Here is a 26,319-nt window from a genome sequence, read left to right as displayed (position 1 = left end):
AGTAGAGAGAAAAGAGAAAGTTGAAAGGAGTGCAGCACACCAGAAAAGTGAGGTCACATTTTGTTTATTAAAAGCTATTTTAATAAAAGTAGCAACACAGCATTAAAAACCTACCAGAAACAGTAAATGTTACATTTGTACTATGTGGCAGAGAAGCCTTGACTTTCAAAATTTCTGACTCCTTTGGGTGCTTGATTTCTCAACTTTAATGCTGCATTAACTACAGTAGTTTTTGTATTTAATTTCCTTGACGTTTTCAAAGTCAAACAATAGTAAAAGGAAAATAGCTAAAAGGCATGTTCCTTTATTAGTTATAAATTTTCAGTTGTGTTTATCAAATACTCTAGGCTAGTGGTTCTTGACCTTTTCCAGACTGCATCCGCATGTTACAAACAGAAAAAGCTGACACCCCCACTCTCATCTAGCAATGAAGAAAGGGAGGTGCTTGTGACCCCCTGAAACTTTTTTGGGGGAGGAGACTGTGACCCCCAGTTTGAGAACCCATGTTCTAGGTACACTATAAGAATTAAAAAGAGACTTTAGAGGTAAAGAAGCTTTGCTATCTCTAACCACCAATCTCATCCTATCACTTCCTTACTAAAAATTCCCACTCTCTACTCCTCTTCCCAGGCCATCCAAGATTATACTCCCCTGCAAAAACACAAAACAAAATAAACCCATGCTCATCTCTAGGAGTCCTTTATAGTTCAGTCTCCTTTCTCAACTAATTGACTTCTATTTCTCTTTCTCTTCTTCATATTATTGTCCCCACTCTTCCCAGTGTAAGATCCTCCTTCCACTTCCTTCAGGTGACAGTTTTCTCATGCCCTGCTTACACTCACAATCCCCAGCACCCACCCAGCTACCTTCTACTTCTACTCTGTGGCTCCAGACCAAACCTCACTCAACAAACAATTATTTTCTACCTCCCTTTCCTAGCTAATGACCTCCATCTACTTCTTCTTACTAGCTAATTCCCTCCCCCACTCTCGCCCTGACAACAGAATGTCTCCTCAGACCTTAAGGAGGTCTTCAGTTCTAAATACTCTAAATACTTAAGCATCTCAGCGACAACTGCAGGCCAAACACTGGTCACAGCCCTCAGAGAAAAAGCAAAGTGCAGGCCATAGCCTTCTAGGCAGACTGGCTTGCTGGGTATATCACTAAGCTGCCTCGTAGATTAAGGTAGCTCAGCACTATATGCAACCATTTTCCTTCTAAGACCCTTAAGCAGTTATGGATTTAGTTTTATGCTAAAGCCGTTCAGCATGCATCCTACTTTCTAATCCATGTTAGAGACAGATCTTTTTTTTTAAAAAGCTGAATTCAAAGTATTCATAAACCATGCATACATTTTAATGCTAGGTCCTCGGCTGAGGATGATTAGCATATAGTGCAGCTCAAATGGAGGAGTGTGAGACAGATAAGGCAACTTCCTGACATATCTTTGGGAGACCATATTGTATTAAGTGTATGAATGGTTTATGTATCTTTGTGGGCCAGGGTCTGTATGCACTCCACAGTGGGGAGGATTACCACAATTCCTCCAGGAAGTGAAAACAGTAGGGGATGATTAAGGCAAATCGCTCAGGTTCTAACACCTCCAGAGAAGTACCACCTCCTGTGGATGCTCACATATTCTGGTTCAAACTGGATTCTCCAGTGATCAAGAGACAAAGAAAGGCCTTTTGAATAAATAATCTGATCTTAGATGCAGGGCCATTGTTCCTGTTACTACTCTATAGACTGATCTGACATTGTAACAAGAGGGAAAAAACAGTTTGGGGGTTTGAAGGACTAACATCTAGAAGAACCCTATGCTGAGTTGGGGGTGGGTAACCTCTGGTAAGATTTTTAGCACATGGCTAGGTTCTTTTATGTTTTTATATGCTTTCTCTATAATATTTCTACCTTAAGAATAAATGTGCTTGCTTGGAAGAAGCTGTGTAGTAACTTGTAACTGCAGGCCAAATACTGGTCACAGCCCTCAGGCCCCATGGCCTTTTTGGCAGACTGGCTTGCTGGGGATATCACCGTGTAGATCAGGGAGATGTCCTTAAAACCCCCACTCCCTTCTGAGGCATGGGTCTCTGCCCAGGAGAGGTGACGGCTGAGAGTGAAACCTTTAAGAACCAAGAAGGGTGAGTTATCCTAAAATTGTGGCAGAGGGCAAAAGTGGCCTTTGCATCCTCTTGATCCTGGACCCAAGTCAGTTGCCTGGCACAAGATAGACCAGCCTGAAAGGATGTTATTGGACCATTGGCAGTTGGCAAGAGGTCAATATGGCAGCCAAATATCAGCTAAATACAAGGGAGCCCAGTCACTCCCTCTACACTGGCATCAGAGAAAGAGTCAGCGTAGAAGTTCCCCTATTGGCGCTACAGCTATACTGGGGTGATCCTCCCATGTAATGCTGGCTTTAGGGCCACTTTCCACTAATGGCATAGCACAAAGCAGCAATCCATAGGCCTTAGCATTTACTATTTACAAATTCAAACCCCCGAACTGATATTCTACAAAAATGTATTGCTTTTCTTTCTCTAAAAAGGACTCTAAAACAAGACAAGTGTCCAGTTTTAACAAAGCAGCAAAGAGTCCTGTGGCACCTTATAGACTAACAGACGTATTGGAGCATGAGCTTTCATGGGTGAATGCCCACTTCGTCGGATGCATGTTAACAAAAAAAAATTAATCCAGATATGAGGAATGGATTTTTCATATTTGTTTAATTCCAGGATAACTGAACTGATTTTGCTCAAATTAAAAAAGTTGAACAAATTTGGATTAAACCAAGCACAAAAAGTTTGAGCCCTAAAGGAATATTTTGATAAAGTTCTGAACAACTGCAGAGGGGGAATTAGAATGGAAATGGCATCTCAATCTTAACTCTAGTTTTGCTATGGCAAATGCTACTCTAAATATTTTTCAGGGTTTTTTTTTTTAACTGAAGTACTGGTACTGTCAAACAAATGCATGACAAACTGTGTCATGTGATTAGTGGAATTATACTTCCTAGAATAGATTCTGAATAGTTTTTGCTGAAAGTACATCAGGTTCCATGGTTGTAAAACAATCACAGAGCTTTACAACTACTGCGTACATTCTGGACAACAATGACAGAGCTTAGGCAGCCACTCAGGCGACAAGGGATATTTCCAGACACATAGCTGCAGGAACTTGTCAATACTTTTGTTAATATTATGCCTAAAATAAACAGAAGTACATGCTTTGAGCCTCTGCTTCAGGTATGCAATGCCACACTGCCAAAGGCTACACTGCTTTATAAGCCTTGCCCTCCACTCTTAGGAGAATCTGACTAATGATATTTTTAGGAGGGCGTTAGGAAGTGCTACTGCACTGGAATAGAATGAATATTACCTAAGATGTAGATTAAGTACTTGCATATAAGAAAGAACAGCAAACAGAGCTAAAGGGAGAAAGGCAATATGGCAAAAGATTAAGGGCAATATTTTTACAGCTATTTAGGCACTGCTGCACTGCATTGCAATGCCTAATTGATTTAGGAGCCCAAGGCTCATTTCCAAAAGGGGTTTGGGAATTTAGGAGCCTAAAACGCATTGACAGTCAAGTGCTTAAACCCCTTTTGAAAATGAGAATTGGGCATTACAATGCTGAGTGCAGCAATGACTGAATACCTTTAAAAATCTGGGCTTTGTACCAAAGGAGCAGGATGAGCCCTTAGTATTCCCAAGTAATAGAATCAGGTCAGGTATCAGAGTCTTAGGAATGACATGAGAACCCGTGGAAACATCAGCAAAGACTTGTAGTTCCAGAATTATCTAACTTCCCAGTGGAACAAGAGACCATAGAATTTGCCTCATTTACAGAAGTTTGCAAAGAAGCAATGATCAATGACAGCACCACAAAAATCAAGTTCTCATGTTGATAAATGGCCAGATATCTTGTAGAGCAGTGCTTCTCAAACTAGGGCCGCTGCTTGTTCAGGGAAAGCCCCTGGCGGGCTGGGCTGGTTTGTTTACCTGCCGCGTCCGCAGGTTCGGCCGATCGCGGCTCCCACTGGCCGCGGTTCGCCGCTCCAGGCCAATGGGAGCTGCTGGAAGTAGCGCGGGCCAAGGGACGTACTGGCCGCCACTTCCCGCAGCCCCCATTAGCCTGGAGCGGCAAACCGAAACTGCGGACGCGGCAGGTAAACAAACCGGCGCGGCCTGCCAGGGGCTTTCCCTGAAGAAGCGGCGATCCTAGTTTGAGAACCACTGTTGTATAGCACTTTACTTCACAATTAGTGCTACTAGTCAATGAGACTACTGATTAAGGTGACCAGATAGCAAGTGTGAAAATTCAGGACAGCGGTGTGTGGGGGGGTAATAGACACCTATAAAAGAAAAAGCCCTGAATATCGGGACTGACCCTATAAAATCAGGACATCTGGTCACCCTACTACTGATGGAGTAGTGTGCAACTCAGCATGAGTAAAATTATCAGAATCTGACCCCAAATGAATGTTAACCGTTAAATGAGCCTACCTAGTTTCTGTGGGCAGTGCTTAACCAGTTTGGCATCTCAAATAGGATGTAAAAGGTAACTGCTGAATCCTAGAAATGGTGGGGCACCATCGCAATTGATGATTAAAAAAAGAATGAGCTTCCTGTTTAAGTAATCATTTTAGGCTATATATAACATTTCTGAGGCCTCATCTCTTTGGCACGTTATTACTGTTTACAGTTAAACTAAAAAATTGTTCTGGTATTTTATGACATCAGGCAAATACTTTCCTCTACGGGCAAGAAGCCAAGGCCAACTAAGGACTGGACACCTGGGCTCCCGTTCAGTAGAGGGACTGCCCTGTCTTGTTTTGTACAAGCAAACTATCCTTTATGAAAAATTTTAGAGCTATATTATTCAAAGAGGCGCTCTGTCTCTATGTAACATTTTGATGGCTATCTCAAAAAGCGCAGAGGCAAAAATAAATAAAGTGCATCCAGCTATTTATGGGTCACAGACAAATATTAATTTCATTAAAAAAGTTCTATAACATGGATTTGGGATCTTTTAAATTCTTTTTTAAAATAAAGAACATTGAATTAAGCATGGTTCTAAACTATGAAGGATACACTATACATGATTATATACATTTGTTAACATATAAATCTCTGTAATTACCATATATCAGTCTCCATAAGAAAACAATCATTGTCCAAATCAGTACATGTCATGGATAAACACACAAACTTTCTTCTTGTCTTGTGGCATTCAACATAACTAAGTGTCCACTTTAAGGGTGTAGCACAGATAGATACTGAGTAAGAGAAATACTTACCTTCCTCCCCAAACTGATCATAAATGTCTCTCTTTTTGGGATCACTCAGCACTTCATAGGCTTCTGCAACCTCTTTGAATTTTTCCTCCGCGTGGGGTGATTTGTTCTTATCCGGATGCCATTTAAGGGCTTGTTTTCTGTAAGCCTTTTTGATATCTTCTTCAGAAGCCCCTTTTTCAATTCCCAAAATTGAATAATAATCTTTTCCCATTCCGAGTGTTGTTAGATTAATTTTAGTTTCTCTCGATATGAAGAAACCAGTGTCCTGTGTCTGAGTAATGCAGTGATACTGGGGGGGAAAAATAGCACAAATCAGCAACGCAGTTGGTGCTCTGAGCAGTGGATAGACTGCTTACCCTTATTTGATTCCCTCCCCTGTTGCTCATTTATAGATAAATATACACACTGGTAGAGAGACAGCCCTCTCCAGAGTCCTCCCATTTATACTACGTGTCTCCGCTCTTTCTAGAACAGCAAATGCTACAGAACGTCATTTCCCAGACTGCTCAAAGCCAAAACATTCTCTGCACAGCTGTTTCCTCTGCCTTCCAATTAACTGTTCAATTTCCATTTTTCTCTTTTGAGTGATAAATAAGCTCTGTATCTTACGATCAGATCCCGGCACCTGTAGGTCAGTGGTTTCTGACCTTGTTACATCCAAGATCACTTTTTGAATCTAAGGGCAACCCAGGGTCTACCCCACCCCTTCCCTGAGGCCCTGCCCTTTCCCCAAAGCCCCGCCCCGCCCCTCTCACTCCTTCTCCCTTCTCTCCATCACTCACTCTGCCCCACCCTCACTCACTTTCACTGGGCTGGGGCAGGAGTTTGGGAGGGGGTGTGGGCTCTGGGCTGGGGCTGAGGGGTTCACAGTGTGAGAAGGGGCTCTGGGCTGAGCCTAGGGAAGGGGGTTGGGGTGCAGGAGGAGGGTGAGGGGTGCAAGCTCTAGGAGGGAATTTGGGTGCAGGAGGGGGCTCCAGGATGGGGCAAAGTGTTGGGGTGTAGGAGGGGGTACAGGCTGCTGGCTCTGGGAGGGGGGTCAGGGCTGGGGCTTGAGGTGCAGGAGGGGCTTTGGGGTGCTGGCTCTGGGAGAAGACTCAGGGCTGGGAGTTGGGGTCTGGCCTCCTGCCGGGCAGCACTTACCTCCAGTGGCTCCCGGTCAGCGATGGGTGCAGCAAGGCTAAGGCAGGCTCCCTGCCTACCCCAGCCCCCATCGCTCCTGGAAGGGGCCAATGGGCCCCTATGGCCCCTCAGGTGGGGGGGCACATGGCTCCGGGCGCTGCCCCTCTCTGCAAGCACCGCCCCCGCAGCTCTCCTGGCCAATGAGAGCTGTGGGGGTGGTGCTTGTAGGCAGGATCAGCACATGGAGGGAGACCTTGACCCCCGGGGCTGCAATGGCAACTTCCGGGAGCAGTGTGGGGCCGGGGTAGGCAGCGAGTCTGCCTTAGCGGCAGCCATACTGCACTGCCGCCGGACATCACGATTGACTGGGAGATCATCTAGGTTCGACCAGTCGATCGTGAACAACCGGTTGGTGACCACTGCTGTAGGTCATTGGTCTGAATCCGGACCTTGTCAGTAGGCACTGAAAACCTAGCTGTCTGACAGTTATAAAACCACCTATGGAAAATGAGTTGGGAATTTCAATTCCTGATGTGCATTCTAATCTATGTAGGTTCTTATGCCAGGTAAGAATGCACAGCTGTTCTAGTGATAAACTGCCAGAATAAACTGGACCTTTTGTGTAGGGATTAAAAGGACATTTCAAATTCACAATAAAATCTGAAACTTTTCAGTAGCCTGATTTCACTTCATTACAACCCCAAATTAATCTATTTCCTGCAATACACAGGATTCCAGACTGAGTTAATCTGATAAAGTACTACTTTATTGCCAGTTGGGTAGTAAGCACAACAAAGTATAACAATGATGTAACTTGATCATTACCAGTTTAAAACATCACATGCAGAAACTGGCCACATTCCTTTCCATATGTTACACTGTACAATATAAGCAGTAGAAACTGATTTCAACAAGATGCAAAATATAATAATTAATAGAGACTTCTGAGACAAAGCCATTTGATTTTTGATAAGTAAACAAGTTAAAGTTGGGATAGATATCCAATCACTTCGTATGATGATTTACATAAAGCAGGGATACTCAGAGTGAGGCTCTGGATCCGCAAGTAGCTCTTTAAGGTGTCTCCTGCGGCTCTGTGCAGCACACGATATTAAAACACTGTGTGATTTAATTATTAACCAGTCAATCAGGATAGTTTTACTATGTTATTAACCAATTGTAGTGGATAAAATAATGATATTTGGTCAGTCATTTTGCTGTGAGAATTATATAAACTAAATATTTCCCATCATACTGCTTAAATATGAATGTATAGTACTATGGTAAAGGAAACAATAAATTCCCCTACTGTGGCTTGTTTGGGTATTGCTGATTACTAAATTTGGCTCCTGAACCATTGAGGTCTGAGTATCACTGATGTAAAGTTTTAACTTTCAACTCTTTCTCAGACCCTGCAGAAGGGTGGGTATCAAGTTATAGCCTGCAGGCCAGCATATTCAAGATCTCATTTGGCTCTTAGCTGGGTATTAGATCAAGAAGTTGTAACCATCTGGTCAAAAAGGCAATAGATTTGAGTGATTACTGTAATTTTAGGGAAAATATTTCTTTTTAATATTTGTTCTAGTGAAAGGCCAGTTTTAGTCATAGCTAAAAACTACACGAGGGGCAAATAGCTTTCCATATATTGTGTTTATTAATTGTTCCTCTTTCTACTTTATTATGTTCAGATGTCCTTATTCTACAAATGTCAATACGGGACTGCTTTACAGTGCCCTCAGCAATACCTGTGGGGAACTTCCACACACCAATGCTCAACTTAGAGATGGTATACATCAGAGGTTTAGATGGTATGCGTCAGAACCTGCATCTCCTCCATAGATCTTCTCAGATGAGTCAGACCTATCAGTTATGGTTAGAGTTGGCCAGAAAAGGAATTTTTTTTGGGAGGGAGGAAGCTCTTATTCAAAGTTTCCAGTTGAGAAATAATTTTTCTGTGGGAACATATAAAAAAAATTAACTATATGGAAAACTTTACATTTCCTCATCTTTACAGTTTTCCAACTTTTACCAGTGGAAAACAGAAAGAAAAGATGAAAAATAGGTAATAATAATTGGAGATATACCAATCTCCTAGAACTGGAAGGGACCTTAAAAGGTCATTGAGTCCAGCCCCCTGCCTTCACTAGCAGGACCAATTTTTGCCCCAGATCCCTAAGTGGCCTCCTCAAGGATTGAATTCACAACCCTGGGTTTAGCAGGCCAATGCTCAAACCACTGAGCTATCCCTTCCCCTCACACAAATTCTTCAACATTCTGTTTTCCAAACTAGGAAAGTCAAAGTGTGACTATGTGTTACTTTCTCATTGATATTGTTTTGTCTGCTCCCCCTTTTTCTTGGGGAAAAAAAGGAAAAACCTAAGGCGGCACGCAAATTCTCACACTTTTTGTGTGTGTGTGGGGGGGGAAATAAAAAATTAGAATTGAAACAAATTTCATGGAGGGAGGGGAAAGTAAAAGAAATTAAAACTGGTTTTAACATAAAAATCATTTGACAAAACTCCAGTTTTGGAAAAATAAAATAAAATTTAAAAAAAGGTAAATAAAAAAAGTTTTGACCAGCTCTGCTTATGATCCTGGTTCTGAGAACATCCAAGGATACTGGGAACCATCTGCCTCTTTGTCCCCCAGGACTAGCTTGCATCACTGGAACCTGCAATAGTCTAGATTGAGCAGTCAATATGTTCAGCTCAAGCTACCCTATTTACTGCCAGCATCAGTCATCCTCTCAGCTGGAGGAGAAGGAACTGCCATCAACCTCCCAAGAGACAGAGAACTAGTTATGGTCCATCACTGTTTCCCCACCATGTCCTTCTCCAAGTGAGCCTTGGCAGACACTATCAGGCCTTAACAAGAGCTCCTTTTTATTAGTATCATTCCTATCTAGTTCCAGGATCCTTGAGTGGGTGAGAGGGATTACATTTCATTATATTTTACCTACAGTATTTACATAATGTCTTTGATGCACTGCATGGCTTACTCATTTTTGTTTGTTTTAAATTAATAAAAAAATACTCTCACCCGCATCATTTACAGTCAAGTTATCTTTAGAAATGTTCTAGGAATCCAAGCTAACAAAAAAACAAAAAACAAAAAAAATTGATGCTAAGCTGAATATATGGTCCTAAACTAAAACATTTGTACTTTTGTAGTGCTGGGGTCTCATAACAAAGCACTGTGCTGCAAAGAGTAGGCACAATAAAGGCCAAACTATAAGTTTTAATGCTGAATTTTCATCATTAGATTAGTTCAGAATAGAATTTTCCTATATTGCAAGGCAGAGTTGTTTTTTTCTACATTTAGGTTTCCACGGGCAGTACATTAGGTAATGTTTTAACTACAACCAGGAACATGTTACAATAATTTAGGTTCAGAGGGTGATTGTTTTCTGTTATTCTAATTCCTAACTAAACTGGCAACAAAAGTTAGTCTAGAAAACATTGAACAAATGACAACAAATGCTATCAATAAGACCTATGAAGCTTGGTTTTGCTGCATTGGCATATATAAGGCACATGTTGTCAGGGTGAAAAACAACAGTTACAGGATAAACTACCAATCTGGGCCTCATGCCTAATGAAAAGTAGCCCTTCAAAATTAAGCAGTCTACATTTTTCGGAACATCCTGGTTGATGGAGGTGGTATGAATGGGCTGCATATGATCATTCTAAACCCAACAAAGAAAAACAAAAAGTCTATGAAGTTGTCCTTTGGCAATATTGTACCAAATAGGTTACACGGTCTAACATAAGTGTGTATAAAAGGAGTTCATGCTGAGCAAGTTCATGCTGGCAGGGCTCCCTGCTCAGCCCTGACACCTTTTATATACTAGCCTTTAAAAAAAAAATTGTTAAATCCCCTAAGCGCTCTCATACTGGGGGGGAGAGGAAAAGATATCATGGCTATAGAATTAAAATCTCAACATTTTGTTGAGGGCAACACCACTTTCCAAACTCAATGTCTTTCAGGTCTAAAACTTGTGCTGCACATAGAGAGCTGGTGACTTACTCTTTGCAGTTGTAACTACACAGAAAGGAAAGGCATCTTCCTCCCATTACACAGCAGAGAGGCTGGCTTCAATAGCTCCTGCATGCAATATGCCAACCAGTCAGTGGCATCACTGAAATTTAGTCAAGCCCCTTGCGGCAGAGAGGGGAGGTCACATTCCTGGAGAATATACACACATACCCAAAGACTAAAAATCTTTATCCATGTGTTCCCCTACATATGCTTCTGGCCTCAAGTAGCAGTATTTTACAGATACATATAAGTGATGCTTGCTGATAGCCGCACCACACGGCTCCCGTAGCCCAGATGCCAGGCAGGCAGGTGTCTCCAAGGCTACGTCTACACAGCAATGGAAGGCCAGTATTAATGAGACTCAAGTCAGCTGATCTGCGTCAGGGAATCATGGGCTTGAGCCTGTACACTGCATTTGAACCCTAAGTTAAGGATTTTCTGACCTGTGCTCTAACCTAGGGCTCTGGCATCCACACTGCAGTGCACAGACCAGAGTGAAAGTAAACGTATTCCAAAATGCCTAGCGCCCCCTGTTGACGCACTAGCCCTAGGAACGTGGTGCACTGTGGGAAAACTCTACTGCCCGCCCTGTTCCCTCACTGTGGCAGTATTGATAGAACTCAGGTGTCCATAAGGAGCACATAATTAGCTCATTTGGTGGTTGTTTCAATAGAATGACTACAGTTTGAGAAGGCTTTATACTGAAACTACCATCTAATCTGAGAATTGGGTTCTCCAGCTCTAGGCTGAGTCCCACTGGCACGAAAATGTCCATACGCACCTGTTCTCAGGATAATTGGGACATCCGTCACCAGGGCAGTCATATTAAAATGAAACGCAGCAAATCTTACTTTTTAAAATGGGATGTTCAATGAAGGTGTCTTGGTGTGGGGGTTTTTTAAATTTATTTCTGTCTGTTTGTTTTGAAGTTTGACATAAAATGAAGGTCACATCCCCAGCCTAGCGGCTGCCAACTACAAAGCAGTGAAATGCATCCCCAAGGCTTGGGGTGTAGTGTGCTCCAGCAGCCCCTGAGATCTCTTACCCCTGCCCCTGCTGCACCCTGCGAGGCAGGGATAAAGGATCCCCTGGAGACTGTGGGGAAGTTCTGGGGCTGGATCCCAATCACTGCCCTCACAGTGCACGCAGCCTCAGCGAGATCAGGGGGCCCGGGAGCCCTGTGGGGAGGGGGAGTGGCAGGGCTCCCTGCTCAGCAGAGCTGGGGGCGGGATGATCTGTACCACCCCGGCGGTCAAGAGCTACCTCCTGTCTGTCAGCTTTGCTTATTGCTCTGGGCAAGTTCTGTGCAGCAGCGAGGAGGACCAGAGCGCGCTTGGCCAGACAGTAATGGCACTTCTGGTCGCTGTGCTCCTCCTTTGCCACTGGGAACTCTGGGATACATCCAGAGGACTTCTGGGACCAAGTCAAGTTGAGTCAAGCTGGGGCTGCATGCACACAGGAAAGCAGCAGGGCTCGGACCCTATGTCCCAACTTAACACAGGCTTGGATACTCCAGCCCTGCAGGGTCCTAGAATCCTGGGTCTGAGCCTGAGGTTAGCACAATTGGTATGTGGACACAAGGCGGGTTTGGAGCCCAGGATTACATTGCTGTGTAGACATAACCCAATAATGACAGCATGCACAATAATTATAATCCAACAGAGCACCACTGATTAGTCACTATCCTTTCCCATTTCTTCATCACATAGGCACAATATCTTCACTGCAGTCCTCAGATTTTGATGTATCATGTGACTATTAGATGGCTAGTAGCCAGCATTTTATCCAGTGACTGTACGTCTGTCTATTTTAGGATTTTCAATTCCTTTATACACCATCACTCTACGCCACAAGGAAACAGAGGCTGCAGTGTACTCTGCACGGTACACAGGCTACCACATATGGTCGGCTTCCGATGTATATTGTATAGGTGTATTGTCTGCCAAATAAAACGTGGTCAAGAGTAATGAGTCTGGACTAGTGGAGAGAAATATAGCTCGCAAATGTTGCAAGTATTTTGGCTTTCCTATCTACATATCTAGACTGTACCTACACTACATCTTTCAGAGATCTAAAGAATCAATTGCCTTAAATAAGCAGCTTAATTTAGACATAAACTTGGAAAGCTTTATGGTCATCAAGTGTACTTTGCTTAACCAGCAAAATCCTTTGTGCAAGCCCTTAATTTTATAACTCAATATCTGTCCTCTGTCATGCATGCAAGAACTTTTCCATTGAGGGAAAGGTTTTATTGGTATAATTAGAAACTAAATGCAATATTGGAAGCAGCTAAGAAGGAAGATAGTAGCCTGTCAAAAATACATGAGCCCCTGGTCATTCAATGGATCTCTAAGACAAATAATACTCTAATATTTTCATAAAGCAAAAAATGATTTGTGAAAAGCTAGTATCCCCCTAAAATATTTTACATCTGTCAGAACATCCTTACATGTAACTAGACTAACTCATTAAGATGCAACAGCACCATATTCCTCAATTATTGAATATGTTCATTAGCAAAATTAAATGGGAAGCTGGAGAAATATAGATAGCCTTAAGCCAAGATAACAGATTCCAACTACTGAAGACAAAGTTGGTTTTAATCTTGACAATAATAAGGAATAAGCATACTGTTCCTCAGTAAATAGTAAAATTGTGCGTCTTCTTTTGAGCAATCAGGAAAGGAGTAGGAAGAAAGCAAAGTAGTCATACTGTTGAAGGGCGCTGTATTAATTTCAGTGGAATAAATGGGCCCAAAGAGTCAAAGGTGTTAACATGACCCTATCACTGTTCAACATTAAAGAGTTTTAAACAAGGTTCAGGCTTTTGGAATACAATGACTTCTGCCTGCTCAGTGGCAAACACACCGCTAAAAAAAATTCTTAACCTTTACCAAATATATAGAAAAGGAGGGGAAACAATTAAAGCATTTGAAATGTAAAATGTCAAGTAATGCCTTTGATTTAACAGGTTTCAGAGTAGCAGCCGTGTTAGTCTGTATCCGCAAAAAGAACAGGATTTGTTAGTCTTTAAGGTGCCACAAGTACTCCTGTTCTTTTTGTTTTAACAGGATACCAGGACAGCTAGAGTCTTTAGAAGAAAATCCCGTCAGTCACTCTTTCAGGTGATAAATAACTATCTTTTTAGGAGAAATGAAGTCAGTTGTAATGGGCTGGAGCTCTTAATGTCTGATCCTATTTCCTAGAAGACAAAACAAGACAAACATACCCAAAAAGGAGAGAGAAAAGACCAGCAAAGGGAGAAATGCAGTTTCTGTGTCTGGTATTGACTCTTACTTGCTACCACACTGCTGGAGAAACACAGGGATAGCACACTCTGAGTCCTAGCAAACTTGTACCAACATCAAACTGTCTAGGGCATTGCTTTTTGCTGCCAGTTTGGTCACATATTCACAGCAAAGTTGCAAAATATAGTCTTGGCCAGCTAAGCCAGACTCTTGATAGAGAGAAGGCAAAAGGAGAAAGAGAGAGTAAAGAAGAAATAGGACATACGAAGGGGAATAACAGTCTCACATCCCAGGTGGTATTCAGGATTTAGCCGAAGCTGGTGGAGGTGGAAATATCATTTGGGTTCCTCTCTCTCCCTAAGGATCAGGATGATGAAAGCCCAACGATGCTATGGTACAGCCTGGGGTCCCGGGAGACTGTGGTTGTGATAGTCACAGTGGTTGTGGCAGTCACAGTCACCTTCTGTTTCACCTGCCCCCCTCTCCCCTGCCAGTAGTCGTCAGACAATTTCTTAATTCCCCCCCAGAAGTCTTTTCTTTAAGAACTCCAAAAGGGAGCGATGGGTGGAACAGCCCATGCCCTCATTATTTTCTTAATCATTTAGGCCTAATTTTTCACACACCAATTTTGGTCTATTAGTTTCTGGTCCCACACTTCTTGTTTACCATGTGTGATCTCACCATCATCCTTAAATTATATCAATAGGCCTTTATATTTTGACTAATTCAGTTTTTCAGTCTCCTTTTTGCACCTCTTCCCATGAACAAACATTTATTATTATAGATTATGACATCTTATGAACTTTCACTCAATTGTCACACTTAGGGTAAAAATTTGCAGGCCCAATTATTAGGGCAAGGGTGCTGTTGTATTTTGGAGGTGGGATAGGATTGTCGGAAGATAATGCTGGCCTGAGCCCCAGGCCATGGGCTGGAATTGACCACCTGCTGGCTTCAGGGGAGAAGGAGCGAGAGGGCATGGCCTCCTCGGGGTGGACTTGGGCAGGTGGGTTAGAGGAGGTTTAGCCTCCACTGGCCTTCGATACCAACCACCCATGACTAAGCATAAGCAAAAGATCTCCAGTGCTTGCCATGGGTTAGCCCTAAAGGACATAGAGAGTTCGCTTATTATAGAAGCTTCTATTACTTCTTGAAACTTAAGTCTGGAATCCGTTTATGTGTATATAGGTTTACTTACTTTAAACCTTGTAAATAACTCTCTTATCTCCTTTTCCCAGTTAAGGAATCGTGAAATAGTTTATTATAGGATTGGCCACAAGCATTGTCTTTGGTGCGAGATCTAAGATAAAATTATCCTGGATTAAGTGACCGATCCTTTGGGACTGGGAATAATTTGAACATTGCTGTGAGCTTTGCGTCCACTGTTACTGGCCTCCAGGAACCATCCCACTGAAAAATACAAGTTGATACAAGTGCTCTTGGTGAGGACACGCATCACTGACACAAGGAACCAAGTATGCACACACACGTGATTTAATAATTGTGGTGGCTTTCAGATTCTGTGGACTTGTCTACACTGCAACGTTGTCGACAAAACTTTTGTCTTTCACAGGTACTTAAAAAAGCCCCCCCGCGAAAGACAAAAATTTTGTCAACACAAGTGGCTGTGTGAATGCGGCTTTGTTGGCAGGAGCACTCTCCTGCCGACAAATCTAACGCTGCTTGAGGGGCTGGAAGTATTTTGTGGCAAAAGTGCAGACAAAATACCGACAGAGAGCGTTTACACACGCTGACTTTTAACGACAAGGCTGCGTACTGTAGACAAGCCTTTAATGTCAGGTAGCTAATAAAATTGTTACATTGTTTTGAAAAGGCTGTCTGGTATCTACTTACTGAGAGCATTGCACCCTGAAAGGGTGGAAAAATGCAGGAATCTGGCTCAGTTGGACTCACTGCAGGGTGGGGTGGGGATAGGTTGACCAGACAGCAAATGTGTATTAGGAGCCTATATAAGAAAAAGACCCAAAAATTGGACTGTCTCTATAAAATTGGGACATCTGGTCACCCTAGGTGCGGGTCATAGATCAGCATTTATGTCAAACTCCCCATCAGTACTCAGCCTGGGACAGGGAAGCTAATGATCCAAGCAGCAGACCAAATTCAGTGATGAATCCTAGTCATGTGCCACCTGAGACACACTGTGCATACGTTAAGACAGCGACTACAGGGAGCCATGGAGAGAGACAAGAATTGCTGAAACCTGAAGACCCAGTTTTGGAGTCTTGGAGGGGCCACCTGTGTGGAATAGCAGGGATCAAGGGCCAGATAAATCTTTTGTGGGCTCGGCCCCAAACATATTTGTGGGCCCCCATGGAGGCAATGGAGCATGGCGCGGGGACATCAGTCCCCAGAGCGAGGTCTCAGACAGAGGCAATGGGCATGGCATGGGCACTATTTACAAACCAGCAGTTGCCAGACGCACAGTGGCCCGCCTGGCCCTGTGCTGCCAGCATGCCCCTTCCCCTTGGGGGGCAGACCCATGCTGCACCCCACAGCACCCCCAGCCAACACTGGAACAACCCCCTCCCAATTCCCTATGGCCAGAGGCCTCCTGGACCCGCTATGCCCAACACCTTCCCCAACCCCCCTACCCCGCCAAATGCCCAGCACCCTGCACACCACCACCCTTGCCCAGCGCCCCCCTTCCCACAGCCCCACCACCAGGGCCGTCCTTAGGATTTATGGGGCCCTATGCAGTATTATTAAACTGGTGCCCCTATGCCCAATTTGGAGCACAACCACCACCCCTGCCCACAGACCCCCAGAAGAACCCCCACCCAATGCTGACACACTGAGCTTCATATGCAGCAGACGCTGCAGCAGCCTGGGCTTGCAGCCCGGGGGGAGGGATGAGGCACCAAAGGATACCAAGCCGCCGGCCCGCCTCACGGCAGCGGAGAATCACAGTTCCCTGCAGAGACCCCCATACCCACTCCCTCATGCCGAATGTGCTGCACCGGTGCATTTGGCTCTGTGAATACGGCCCCTGCCTAAGGAGACTGCAGCGTGCGCTGGGTGTGCAGGATCCGACCCACTCTTATTTGCTGTCCCAGTGGTACGCCTAATTTTTGGGTGCCCTACACGGCTGCGTATGCTGCATATGCCTAATGATGGCCCTGCCAACCACAACTGCCCAGCACCTCCCACATAAGCTCCATGCCCTAGTGCCCCAACACACACACACCTTCCCCACCACCTCACCGTCCAGCACCCCCAGAGACCCACTCTCCAGCCACTGCCTCCCGGACGCACTCACCAGCCCTGTTGGGAAGTGACTGTGTCTGCTAGGTTGAGCCAGCAGTGCAGCGAGAGCTGGTCCTGGGGCCAGGAATCACTCCGGTCCCTTGGGAGTGGTGCAATCAGCCAGGCCAGGGCCTGTCCCGGCCAGGCTCTCTCAGGACCCACTTGCCTGGAGGGGCCCAGCCAAGCCCCCCACCTTGTCATCCCCCTCCACCTGGCTGAGACTGGCCAGGCTTCTGCACCAGTCCCAGGCAGCTCAGCTTCAGGGAGATGGGCAGGGCTCCACAGATGGTGGGAAGCAGAGACTTCCTGGAGCCGGAGGTGCACTGGGGTCCAGCCAGGAGGCAGAGAGAAGCAGGAGGGTTGGGCCAGGGGGCGGAGAGGAACCCTCAGCCTGAGGAGCAAGTGATGGTGGTGGGGAGCCAGCGGGCTGGCAGGTTCTCAGGACACAGTGCAAGCAGAGCAGGCCAGTGCCCCTTCTGAGCATGGGCCTGGCTCCATGGAGCCAATGGCACCATTGTAAATCCAGCTCTGGATCCAGCATACTAAAGAGGTACTCCCATTAGACCAGTTAAAGACTGGGGCATAGACCAGACCCTGTGAATCCATGATTTCCTGTTTCCTGATTTTTCAAAAAGTCCTGTAGTAAGTGTGATGAATAGGGCCCTATCAAATTCATAGTCCATTTTGGTCAATTTCAGTCATAGGATTTTTAAAATAGTAAAATTCATGCTTTCAGCTATTTAAATCTAAAATTTCACAGTGTTGTAATTGTAGGGGTCCTGACCCAAAAAGGAGCTGTGGTGGGTGTGACATTATCTGATTAAAATATAACCATATAGATCATCGTTGCAATCACTGATCTATATTTGCAACCAATCTTGTACAAAATGTGGCACGTAAGATGTCTATGGAAAGGTTATGATTTGCTGGTTATGATTATGCTATTTGTATGTATATATCATTTTTGTATTTGAAGTTATGAGTATTGTCTCTATACGTGGATTTCAAAGGTTTGCTCCTGGGGTAACGCCAGGAGGTATTCAGCCTGCACATCTTGGAGGGACTATTCAAATTGAGTGGCCCATCAAAAGGACACTTAACTCACAACAGACCCAGGGAGATGCCCATCTAAACTGAATACACTTTCCTGAGACTGTTCCATCTGAAGTATAGGTAATGGCTTCCTGCTATGACTAAGTGAAATCAGGCATGAACAGGTGACTCGCCCATGTGACTCCAAACTCCCATCTTTTACCTGTAATTTTCTAACAACTGTGCTGAGGGCTTTGTTTGAAACAATGGGTTTTCCTCCACATGATAGAAGTTATAAAAGGCCCTGGAAACACCTCAATTTTGCCTCTTTCCTGCTCCAGCCTTTGGACTATGAATTTATACTAATGGGAGCATTCTAATCTGTGGACTGAGAACCTTCCAATGATTTGGAAGTAACTAGAGACTTGACTTAAGCCAGCAGTTTATTCCATCACTGCTACAAGCCTGAAACAAGAACTTTGCAATTATTGTATGTATTTGATTCCTTTAACCAAATTTTACTCTCACCCGTCTTTCTTTTTTAAAAATAAACCTTTAGATTTTAGATACTAAAGGACTGGCAACAGCATGATTTTGGGGTAAGATCTGAGTTACATATTGACCAGGGTGGGTGGCTGGTCCTTAGATAGCAGAAGAACCTTTTATTTGATTAGATTGGTTTTAAAGAACCACCCATCTTTAAGTCTAGTGTTTCTGGTGGTGACACAAGGACTGGAATATCTAGGGAAACTGCTTTTATGACTTCTTGTTACCCAGCATAGTGAAACAGAAGTATACTTTTGTTGCTTGTTTGGTATATCTCAGGGGAGAATAACCTCCAGTTTTGGGGTATATCTGCCCTATTTCTCAGTAGTTTGCCCTGAATTTGGTATTCTCAGTTGTGACCCACTGAGGCACACTTACAGAGGGGTTGGAAGGATGGGGGGAGAGGAGATTATGGTACTGTTACTCTTACTTCTGCACTGCTGCTGATGGCTGCCTTCAGAGCTCAGCAGCTGGAGAGTGGTGGTGGCTGCTGGCTGGGATCCCAGCTCTGAAGGCAAAGCCGCTGCCAGCAGAGCTGCTGCCAGCAGCACTACAGAAGTAAGGATAGCATGGTATGGTATGCCACCCAGCTCTGAAATAAGGGTGGTAATACTGTGACCTCCTAAAATAACCTTGAGACTCCCTACAACTCCCTTTTGGGTCAAGACCCCCAATTTGAGAAATATGTACAGTATAAGGTAAAAGCACATAAAAGATGAGATTTCATGGGCAGAGACCAGATTTCATTGTCCGAGACGTGTTTTTCATGGCCACGAATTTGGTAGGGCCCCTAGCAATGAAGGTGGGCATTTCTCAAACCTTTTAACCCTCTTCCTTTATCAGAAAAGATGCCTGTCATAAACAGTTAGTTAAGGGTTAAGGTCTCTTTTACCTGTAAAGGGTTAAGCAGTACCTGAGGAACACCTGACCAGAGGACCAATCAGGGACAAGATAATTTCAAATCTCTGTGGAGGGAAGTTTTTTTTCTGTGTTCTTTGTTTTGAGTTGAGTCTCTCTTGGGAGTTAAGGGAGTCCAGACATCTTAATCAAGTCCTCCCAGGTTTCTGCAGTACTTTTCATCTATTCAGTCTAGTGAGTATTAGAAAGGCGTACTAGTATTATAAGTTTATTTCTACATTTGCAATTGTGTGTTTTGCTGAAGGAATCTCTTTATTTCTATTGCTGTTACTTTGCTTTTACTGAGAAAGAAAGGGGGAGGGGGAATTCTCTCCAGGTTTATAGGTTAGACTCTGTGTATTGTTCCATCCTGGTATTACAGAGATAGTGTACTTTCTTTTTGTTCTTTTAATAAATTCTTTTCTTTTCTTTGGACTTGGTTAATTCCTTCTCATGTGGAAATTCAGGGGAAGGGGAAGGGGGAAGAGTGAGTTCCTCCTGGGTTTGATTCACGGAGTTGAATCGGTGTGTATCTCTCCGGAGTAGGCTAGGAGAGAGAGGGAGGGGGGAAGTGGGCTGCTTCCCTTTGTGTTGAGATTCAGGGAGATTGAATCTGTGTTCCCCAGGGAGAGTTTTGGGGGGAACAGGCAGTGTGTTATCCACTTTAAACGTAACTGGTGGCAGCAAGACCAGATCTAGACTAGGATTAGTTTAGAGGAGCTCATGCAGGTCCCCATCTTGGAACCCAAAAGCTCCAAGTGGGGGAGAAAACCTATGACAATGCCAATAAATCAGTAAGTCTCAACAAAGAGGAAGGCCATTAATTTGATGCATCTGTAGGCTAGAGCTTGACTTTGCAGGTCAGGGTTTAGGCACATTGACAAGGCAGCATTGGGAAGCTTGCACTGCTGCTGCTCATACTATATAGGTTCTGTGCACAAAGAGAGGACTTCACTCCCACTGGCTCTCAATCTGGAAGCCTTCACAAACACTAAATTCATACAATTTAAAAAAAAAATGCATGAACTTGAGAAATGTTATTGACCAATAGGATGTGAAACAGCTGTGAAATTAGGGCTCAATTCCACAGGATCAGCATACAAGCTGTCTTTTCATTTTATGAGATGTTATTTTTCATATTTTTCTTACCTTAAATACCATACTCACAAATACAGTTTCTTTTTGTAAGGCATTTGTGCAACTGTTTTTGGCTTAATTAAAAAACAATCAGTAAACAAAATGTCTGGAGAGAAAAAAAAAACTACACAGCACAATGTGTTGCTGATCAGAGTTATGGTGCTATGTGGAGCGGGGGAAGATCCTTACACATTCCCCCTCTACATTCCATTTGGTGCTAGTCAGTGCTTTCTGCATTTGCTCTCAGCAGAATTAAAATTAGCAAAATTCCAGAAAGAGTAAGTTTATTTTTCAGTTTTCTTTGCTAAGAAAAGTATATTTTCAGAATTAAGCCACAACTTAACCTGTTTGGGATGACAGGTTAAGTGCTATAGCTTTTATTTTATTTATTTATTTTTACCATTGCATTGAACAAAGTGAATGCTATTAATACTTTACCAAATAAGGAACAGCACAAATTTCTGCTGTTGCACATGTGATCACTATTTTTTATGTAAGCAAAAGGAGGTGTTCCCACATATCCATATTAGATTTTTTCCAGAGTGCCGTTGAATAAATCCCACCCACATGCTGTTCTATGACTCATGCAGATAGATTTTTATGTTTACAAGGCTCAGCAGTGACAGATCCCCACGTACTGTAAGATGTAATAAGAACCAAGTTATATTAAAAAAACAAAGACGTCATAGTTTGATCTAATTGTTAGTTTAAGTCTGTCTGATTTAACATGAAACAAAGGGGTCCATTCTCCCTTTGAATCATGGTAATGGGAGTTATATGTGCTCACCAAAAAGAAAAAAAACCCACCCATAGCCCTAGGTATCACTCACCCTTTCTGCATTACAGCAAAGTCCAGTTTAGAAGATTATGTAGTAAGTTGTTGCTCACTTTTTGAATGTTCTGACTGCATTCCAGGGCTTGAAGATGCCTTATTACTTTCGAGAACATAGGTCACACTTACAGAATGGAGTCTCCCATCCTGTAATTCAGTGACTCCAAAAGGAGTTTGTATAATCAGCAGACCATAACTCTCAATACGATACTGTGGCCAAAAGAATGCATGCAATCCTCAGATGCATAAACAGGAGCTTGAGTAGGAGTACAGAGATTATTTACCTCTCTTTTTGGCACTGGTGTGACCGCTGATGGAACACTGTGTCCAGTTCTGGTGTCCACAATTCAAGAAAAATGTTATTAAATTGGAGAGGGTTCAAAGAAGAGCCACAACAATGATTAAAGGGTTAGAAAACATTCCTTATAGTAACAGACTCAAGGAGCTCAATCTATTTAGCTTAAAGAGAAAGTAATCAAATCACCCTTTAACTGCCTTTGTTCATTTGATAATGAACTCTTCAGTCTAGCAGACAAAGGCATAATACGGTACAATGGCTGAAAGCTGAAGTAGACAAACTCAGACTGGAAATAAATTGTAACATTTTAAGTGAGGGTAATTAGCCTTTGGAAGAATTTACCAAGAGTCATTCATTGCCTACAGCTGTAAACAATGTGATAGTGCTGGATTCATGGTGTATGTGCAAATACCGCCACTGAACACTGGTATCATGATGCTCAAATGCCTATTACCTTCCCCACATCACCATGGTTCTAGCACTAGTATCCACATTAGCTGGGTTTGAAAGATTTACTTATGCTATTACACTCCTTTCCCCCACTACATCTTAGGCCATCACCCTACAATTTAAAGAAAACAAACCACACATACTGCTTATGGAGAACTGTATTTAACTGCAACATATAGATAATCCTCCTTTTTCAGGATGTGTGTGTATAAATAAAAACTTAAAAACCCACCCTAAAAAAAAAAGTTACTAGACCACTCTTGTTTTTGCTAGACCTTACCCTTCGCTCCACTTTTTCTTTTCTTACATCATACTACTATTCTTTAACTTACTTTCCATCAGTCTCTTCTACTCACTATCTTAGTGGTTCTCAACCTCTTGGCATTCAGGACCCATTTGTAAACCTTGATGGCATGTCTCAACCCAGTAAATAGCTTTAGCACAAAAAACTTCTGACTTACTAAATATTTCTTATACATGATGTACAATACACATTAACATAATTATTGAGTTCTAAATAAATACACTACAAGTACCATAGTGGGGCTTCTATGGCTCCTATCCCACAGGGCTTAGCTCCCTGTTCTGAGCTTTGAGACCTCCGAGATCAAAGTGCCACTGAGGTGTGGCCCAGCCCCACAATATGGGTCTGGTCAGGCCAAGAGTGGCATTGAAACTTGGTATATGAGGTCACTGTCCAGTCACACAAATTTGGCCCAGCTAGTGCCCCCCCCCCACCCCGTCATGACAGAGAGGCAGCTGGGATGAACCTGAGCAGTGCTGCAGCACTGCAAACCCATGCTCCAGGTCTCAATGTGCATAGCAGGGAGCTGAGCCCAGCCAGCCCCACAGCTGTAGGAGCCACCGCTACCGGATGAGATTGGGGCAGGCTCTGCAATGCTCACCCCTTCCCCCAACCCCCATGCAACACTTTGACACATTCTGGCAACCCCATTTTGCCCCAGGGGTTGAAAAAACTCTGCACTGTCTTACATACAGCCACCCATCCCTCACATATAGGTGTCTAGTAAAATTTTTGAAGCCCCAACTAACTAGAGATATGAAGGATGGGGACCCCACCATTGAATGTCCAAATGAGAAGCCACTCTTACCTTTGTAATTGTGAGGAAAAGTGAGAGTTTGATGGTGTTCCTATCAGGGTGCTGTATCTGGACTTTGCCTGGAGACAGTCTTATGCACTAACCATGGGCTAGCATGAGACAAATTTGAAGGTAATGCCTTCCCTTTTCAGTTGCTGCAAGAGAAGCAATATGCTCCTGCTCCTCATCCCCCCTTGCTTCTTCCCACCCCCAGACTCCTGGCTGCTGGGAGATGTGGGTGGTTCTTCACTGCTCTACCTCTCCACCCCCCACCTAAACCCAAAAGTCCGTCTCAGTGAGCAGCTCCAATTCCTGCCCTTGCTGCTGCTGCTCAGCTCTTCTCAAACAGCAGAGTAAACAGATGTAATTCTTCTCAGTTTTATTGCTGTCTACAGGGTTTTGAAAAGCTACAGTGAAAACGAACACAATTCTGATCAGCTTTCAGTCTGCTGCAGCTTGAACTATTAGCAGCAGAGGTACAGAAGCTCACTCTGTAGATTTCAGAAGACAGCATTATAGCGGTTCAAGGTTGGAAGATTTTCTTTGCCATGATAGGCAAAAGGTTGCACAATGAAACCTTCAATTCTGCATGGGACCCATATGCTAGAAAGCTTCATGCTTGCAATCACTATGTGATTTTTCAAACCTTTCGTTTTAGTTCTACTGGAGTGACAGGGACAGAGAGCTGTGATGAGGAGCAAACAAAAAATTAGGAGTAAAGACAGTGTGTTCTACATTTCCACAATTGTACACGTTTCTTACATTCATATGTTAAGCACAGATTATTCTCTCATAAGGAATAACCCATGAGACAGCAAACTCTAGGGCAGAGGTGGGCAAACTACAGCCCGCGGGCCATATCTGGCCCGCAGGACCATCCTGCCTAGCCCGAGCTCCCAGCCCGGGAGGCTAACCCCCGGCCCTTCCCCTGCTGTCCCCTCTCCCCCGCAGCCATGCCACCACACGCGCAGCACTCTGGGTAGCAAGGTTGTGCGCTCCTGTCGAGCAGTGCGGCAGCGTGTCGGGCTCTGGCAGGGCAGTGCGGCTGCCAGACATGCTGCTCTGAATGGCATGGTAAGGAGGCCAGGGGGTTGGATAAGAGGCAGGGAGTCCCAGGGGGGCAGACAGGGAGCAGTTGGATGGGACAGAGGTTCTGGGGAGCGGTCAGCGAGGAGTTGGATAAGTGTGGGAGGCCTGGGGGGGCAGCTGGCGTGTATATATATATATATATATATATAAATAAGAGAGAGGGGTCAGAGCAGTCAGGGGACTGGGAGCAGGGGAGAAAGCAGGATTTGCCTTCACCAGAACAAGCAGTGGGATTTATGCCCCATCAAATCCGTGAATTTTGCCAATTCACAGGAGGTTTCCAATTTAACTATGAGGGGTTTTATTAAAGTTATACTTTGTTTTCTCCCTCTTGACAGCAATCCTTATATAACATATGGGAGATCTGACATTTTAGTGAGATGTGAATTAGGCACCAGTGAAGAGGCAGCTTTCTTATACTATTTTGGTCAAAAAAAGCTTCCCTCCAAATCTAATGTCATCCTCATTCTTAAGTACCTAGAGTTTGTTTTCTCTGCCCCTTTGTATGTACTAGCTTTATTGTACTTTGAAATATTAAGCCTGTACCATAGCCCTTCAGGGCAGAAATTGCCTTTTACCTAGGTTTTTACATTATTGAACACAATGGTCCCCAATCACAAATGGGGGTTCTGGGTGCTACCATAAATAAATGTTTGTTTCCACTTACAGTAAATATTGAGCTGTCCACTAATAGCATAAAAAAAAATCTAAAGGAGGGCAGAGAAGGGCAAAAACTAGGAACCATGATAAAATAAATATTCTTAGACACACACAAATGTTTTGTCATGTTATTTATTACATTTCCTCAATAAAACACATAATCCATAAAATATTTCACATTACCAGTTCATCTAAACGTGCCATAATCATGTTCTTACAGGCTGGTGACTGAATTTTGAGTCCTTTATTATGAATATTGACTAGGTTCAGTGTTTGTTTAGAGATTTTTAGATCTCAACTCATATCCTTTCCTTCCTATTGCTCCCTTTCCCACTGCTGCCAAAATTACATACACATAATACAGGTCTAGCCTTATATACCAGTTCTTTTTAACTGACCTCTGACAAACATCCAGCAATGGCTGGATAAAAAGAAATTATAAACAAAAAAATTATGAGCCCCACCTAAATAGATGAGTAGAGTAGATAACCAGAGAAGGTCCAAATCTCTCCATCCCTGGACCAGATGTCCTCAGGATGGGCTGAGCTGGCACACAGCCAGGCTATAGTCTTTCTTGCCTCTTACTTGTCACATGAGAAAAGGTAACAGTTTGGTCTTAATGAGGTGTGTACATATGTATCAGGGCATAGGTGCCAACTCCATGGGTGCTCCGGGGCTGGAGCATCCACAGGGAAAAAATGGTGGGTGCTGAGCACTCACCAGCAGTCCCACATCAGCTCTCTCCTTCCCCCCCAATGTTTGCCATCTGCCTGTGGGCCCATTGATCAGTGCCTCCCCCTCCCTCCATCCTGCCTGCTGCAAACAGCTATTTCAGGGCATGCAGGAGGCGGAGGGAGGGAGGGAGGGATAGGAGCGAGGACATGGTGCGCTGGGGAGAAGGAAGAGGCAGGTCAGAGCTGGGGAGAGGCGGGGCAGAGGTAGGGCCTTGGAGTAAGGGGTGGAGTGGGGGCAGTGCCGGGCGTTGAGCACCCTCTGTCCCCCCCAACACAGTGGAAAGTCGGCACCTGTGTATCAGGGAAGGGCATTACCTCAGACCAGGCCTGTATGCTTGTAGTGGGAAGATGCATTTGCCTAGTCTCCCTTCCAAGCTAAGAAAAACTGACATCTAAATCTCTGTTGGTTTTAAATGAAGGGATTCTGTATTAAGGCCAATGCAGCAAATCACTCAGCATGCATTTCATGTTCGAAGTCAGGACTATAAAGGACAACTGGTTCTCTCTCTCTCTCTCATTATGCATAATTTATTTGTCTTCATTTTCAAAGCCTTCACACACTATCCCCACCCTATCT

The 26,319-nt window shown here is 43.9% G+C and overlaps 1 protein-coding gene across 2 annotated transcripts in view; it reads right to left on the bottom strand.

The window, feature by feature from the left end:
- Window positions 1-26,319, bottom strand: part of DNAJB4 (DnaJ heat shock protein family (Hsp40) member B4) — a 41,446-nt gene that overhangs the window by 5,579 nt on the left and 9,548 nt on the right. Inside the window, exons 1-2 of one of the 2 annotated variants that reach the window (XM_045028230.1) lie at window positions 23,272-23,452; window positions 5,300-5,588 (exon numbers count right to left, since the gene is read on the bottom strand). In XM_045028230.1, coding sequence (XP_044884165.1) covers window positions 5,300-5,510 — 211 coding nt within the window. In that variant the 5' untranslated portion in view covers window positions 5,511-5,588; window positions 23,272-23,452. Of the gene's footprint in view, window positions 1-5,299; window positions 5,589-23,271; window positions 23,453-26,319 lie in introns of those variants that run through there. The other variant, XM_045028231.1, reaches the window with a different exon arrangement.

This window comes from Mauremys mutica, chromosome 8 (assembly GCF_020497125.1).
Source record: "Mauremys mutica isolate MM-2020 ecotype Southern chromosome 8, ASM2049712v1, whole genome shotgun sequence".
NCBI classification, from domain to species: Eukaryota; Metazoa; Chordata; order Testudines; family Geoemydidae; genus Mauremys; species Mauremys mutica.
The sequence above is the reverse complement of the archived record's forward strand: the minus strand, read 5'-3'. Positions and strand labels throughout refer to the sequence as shown.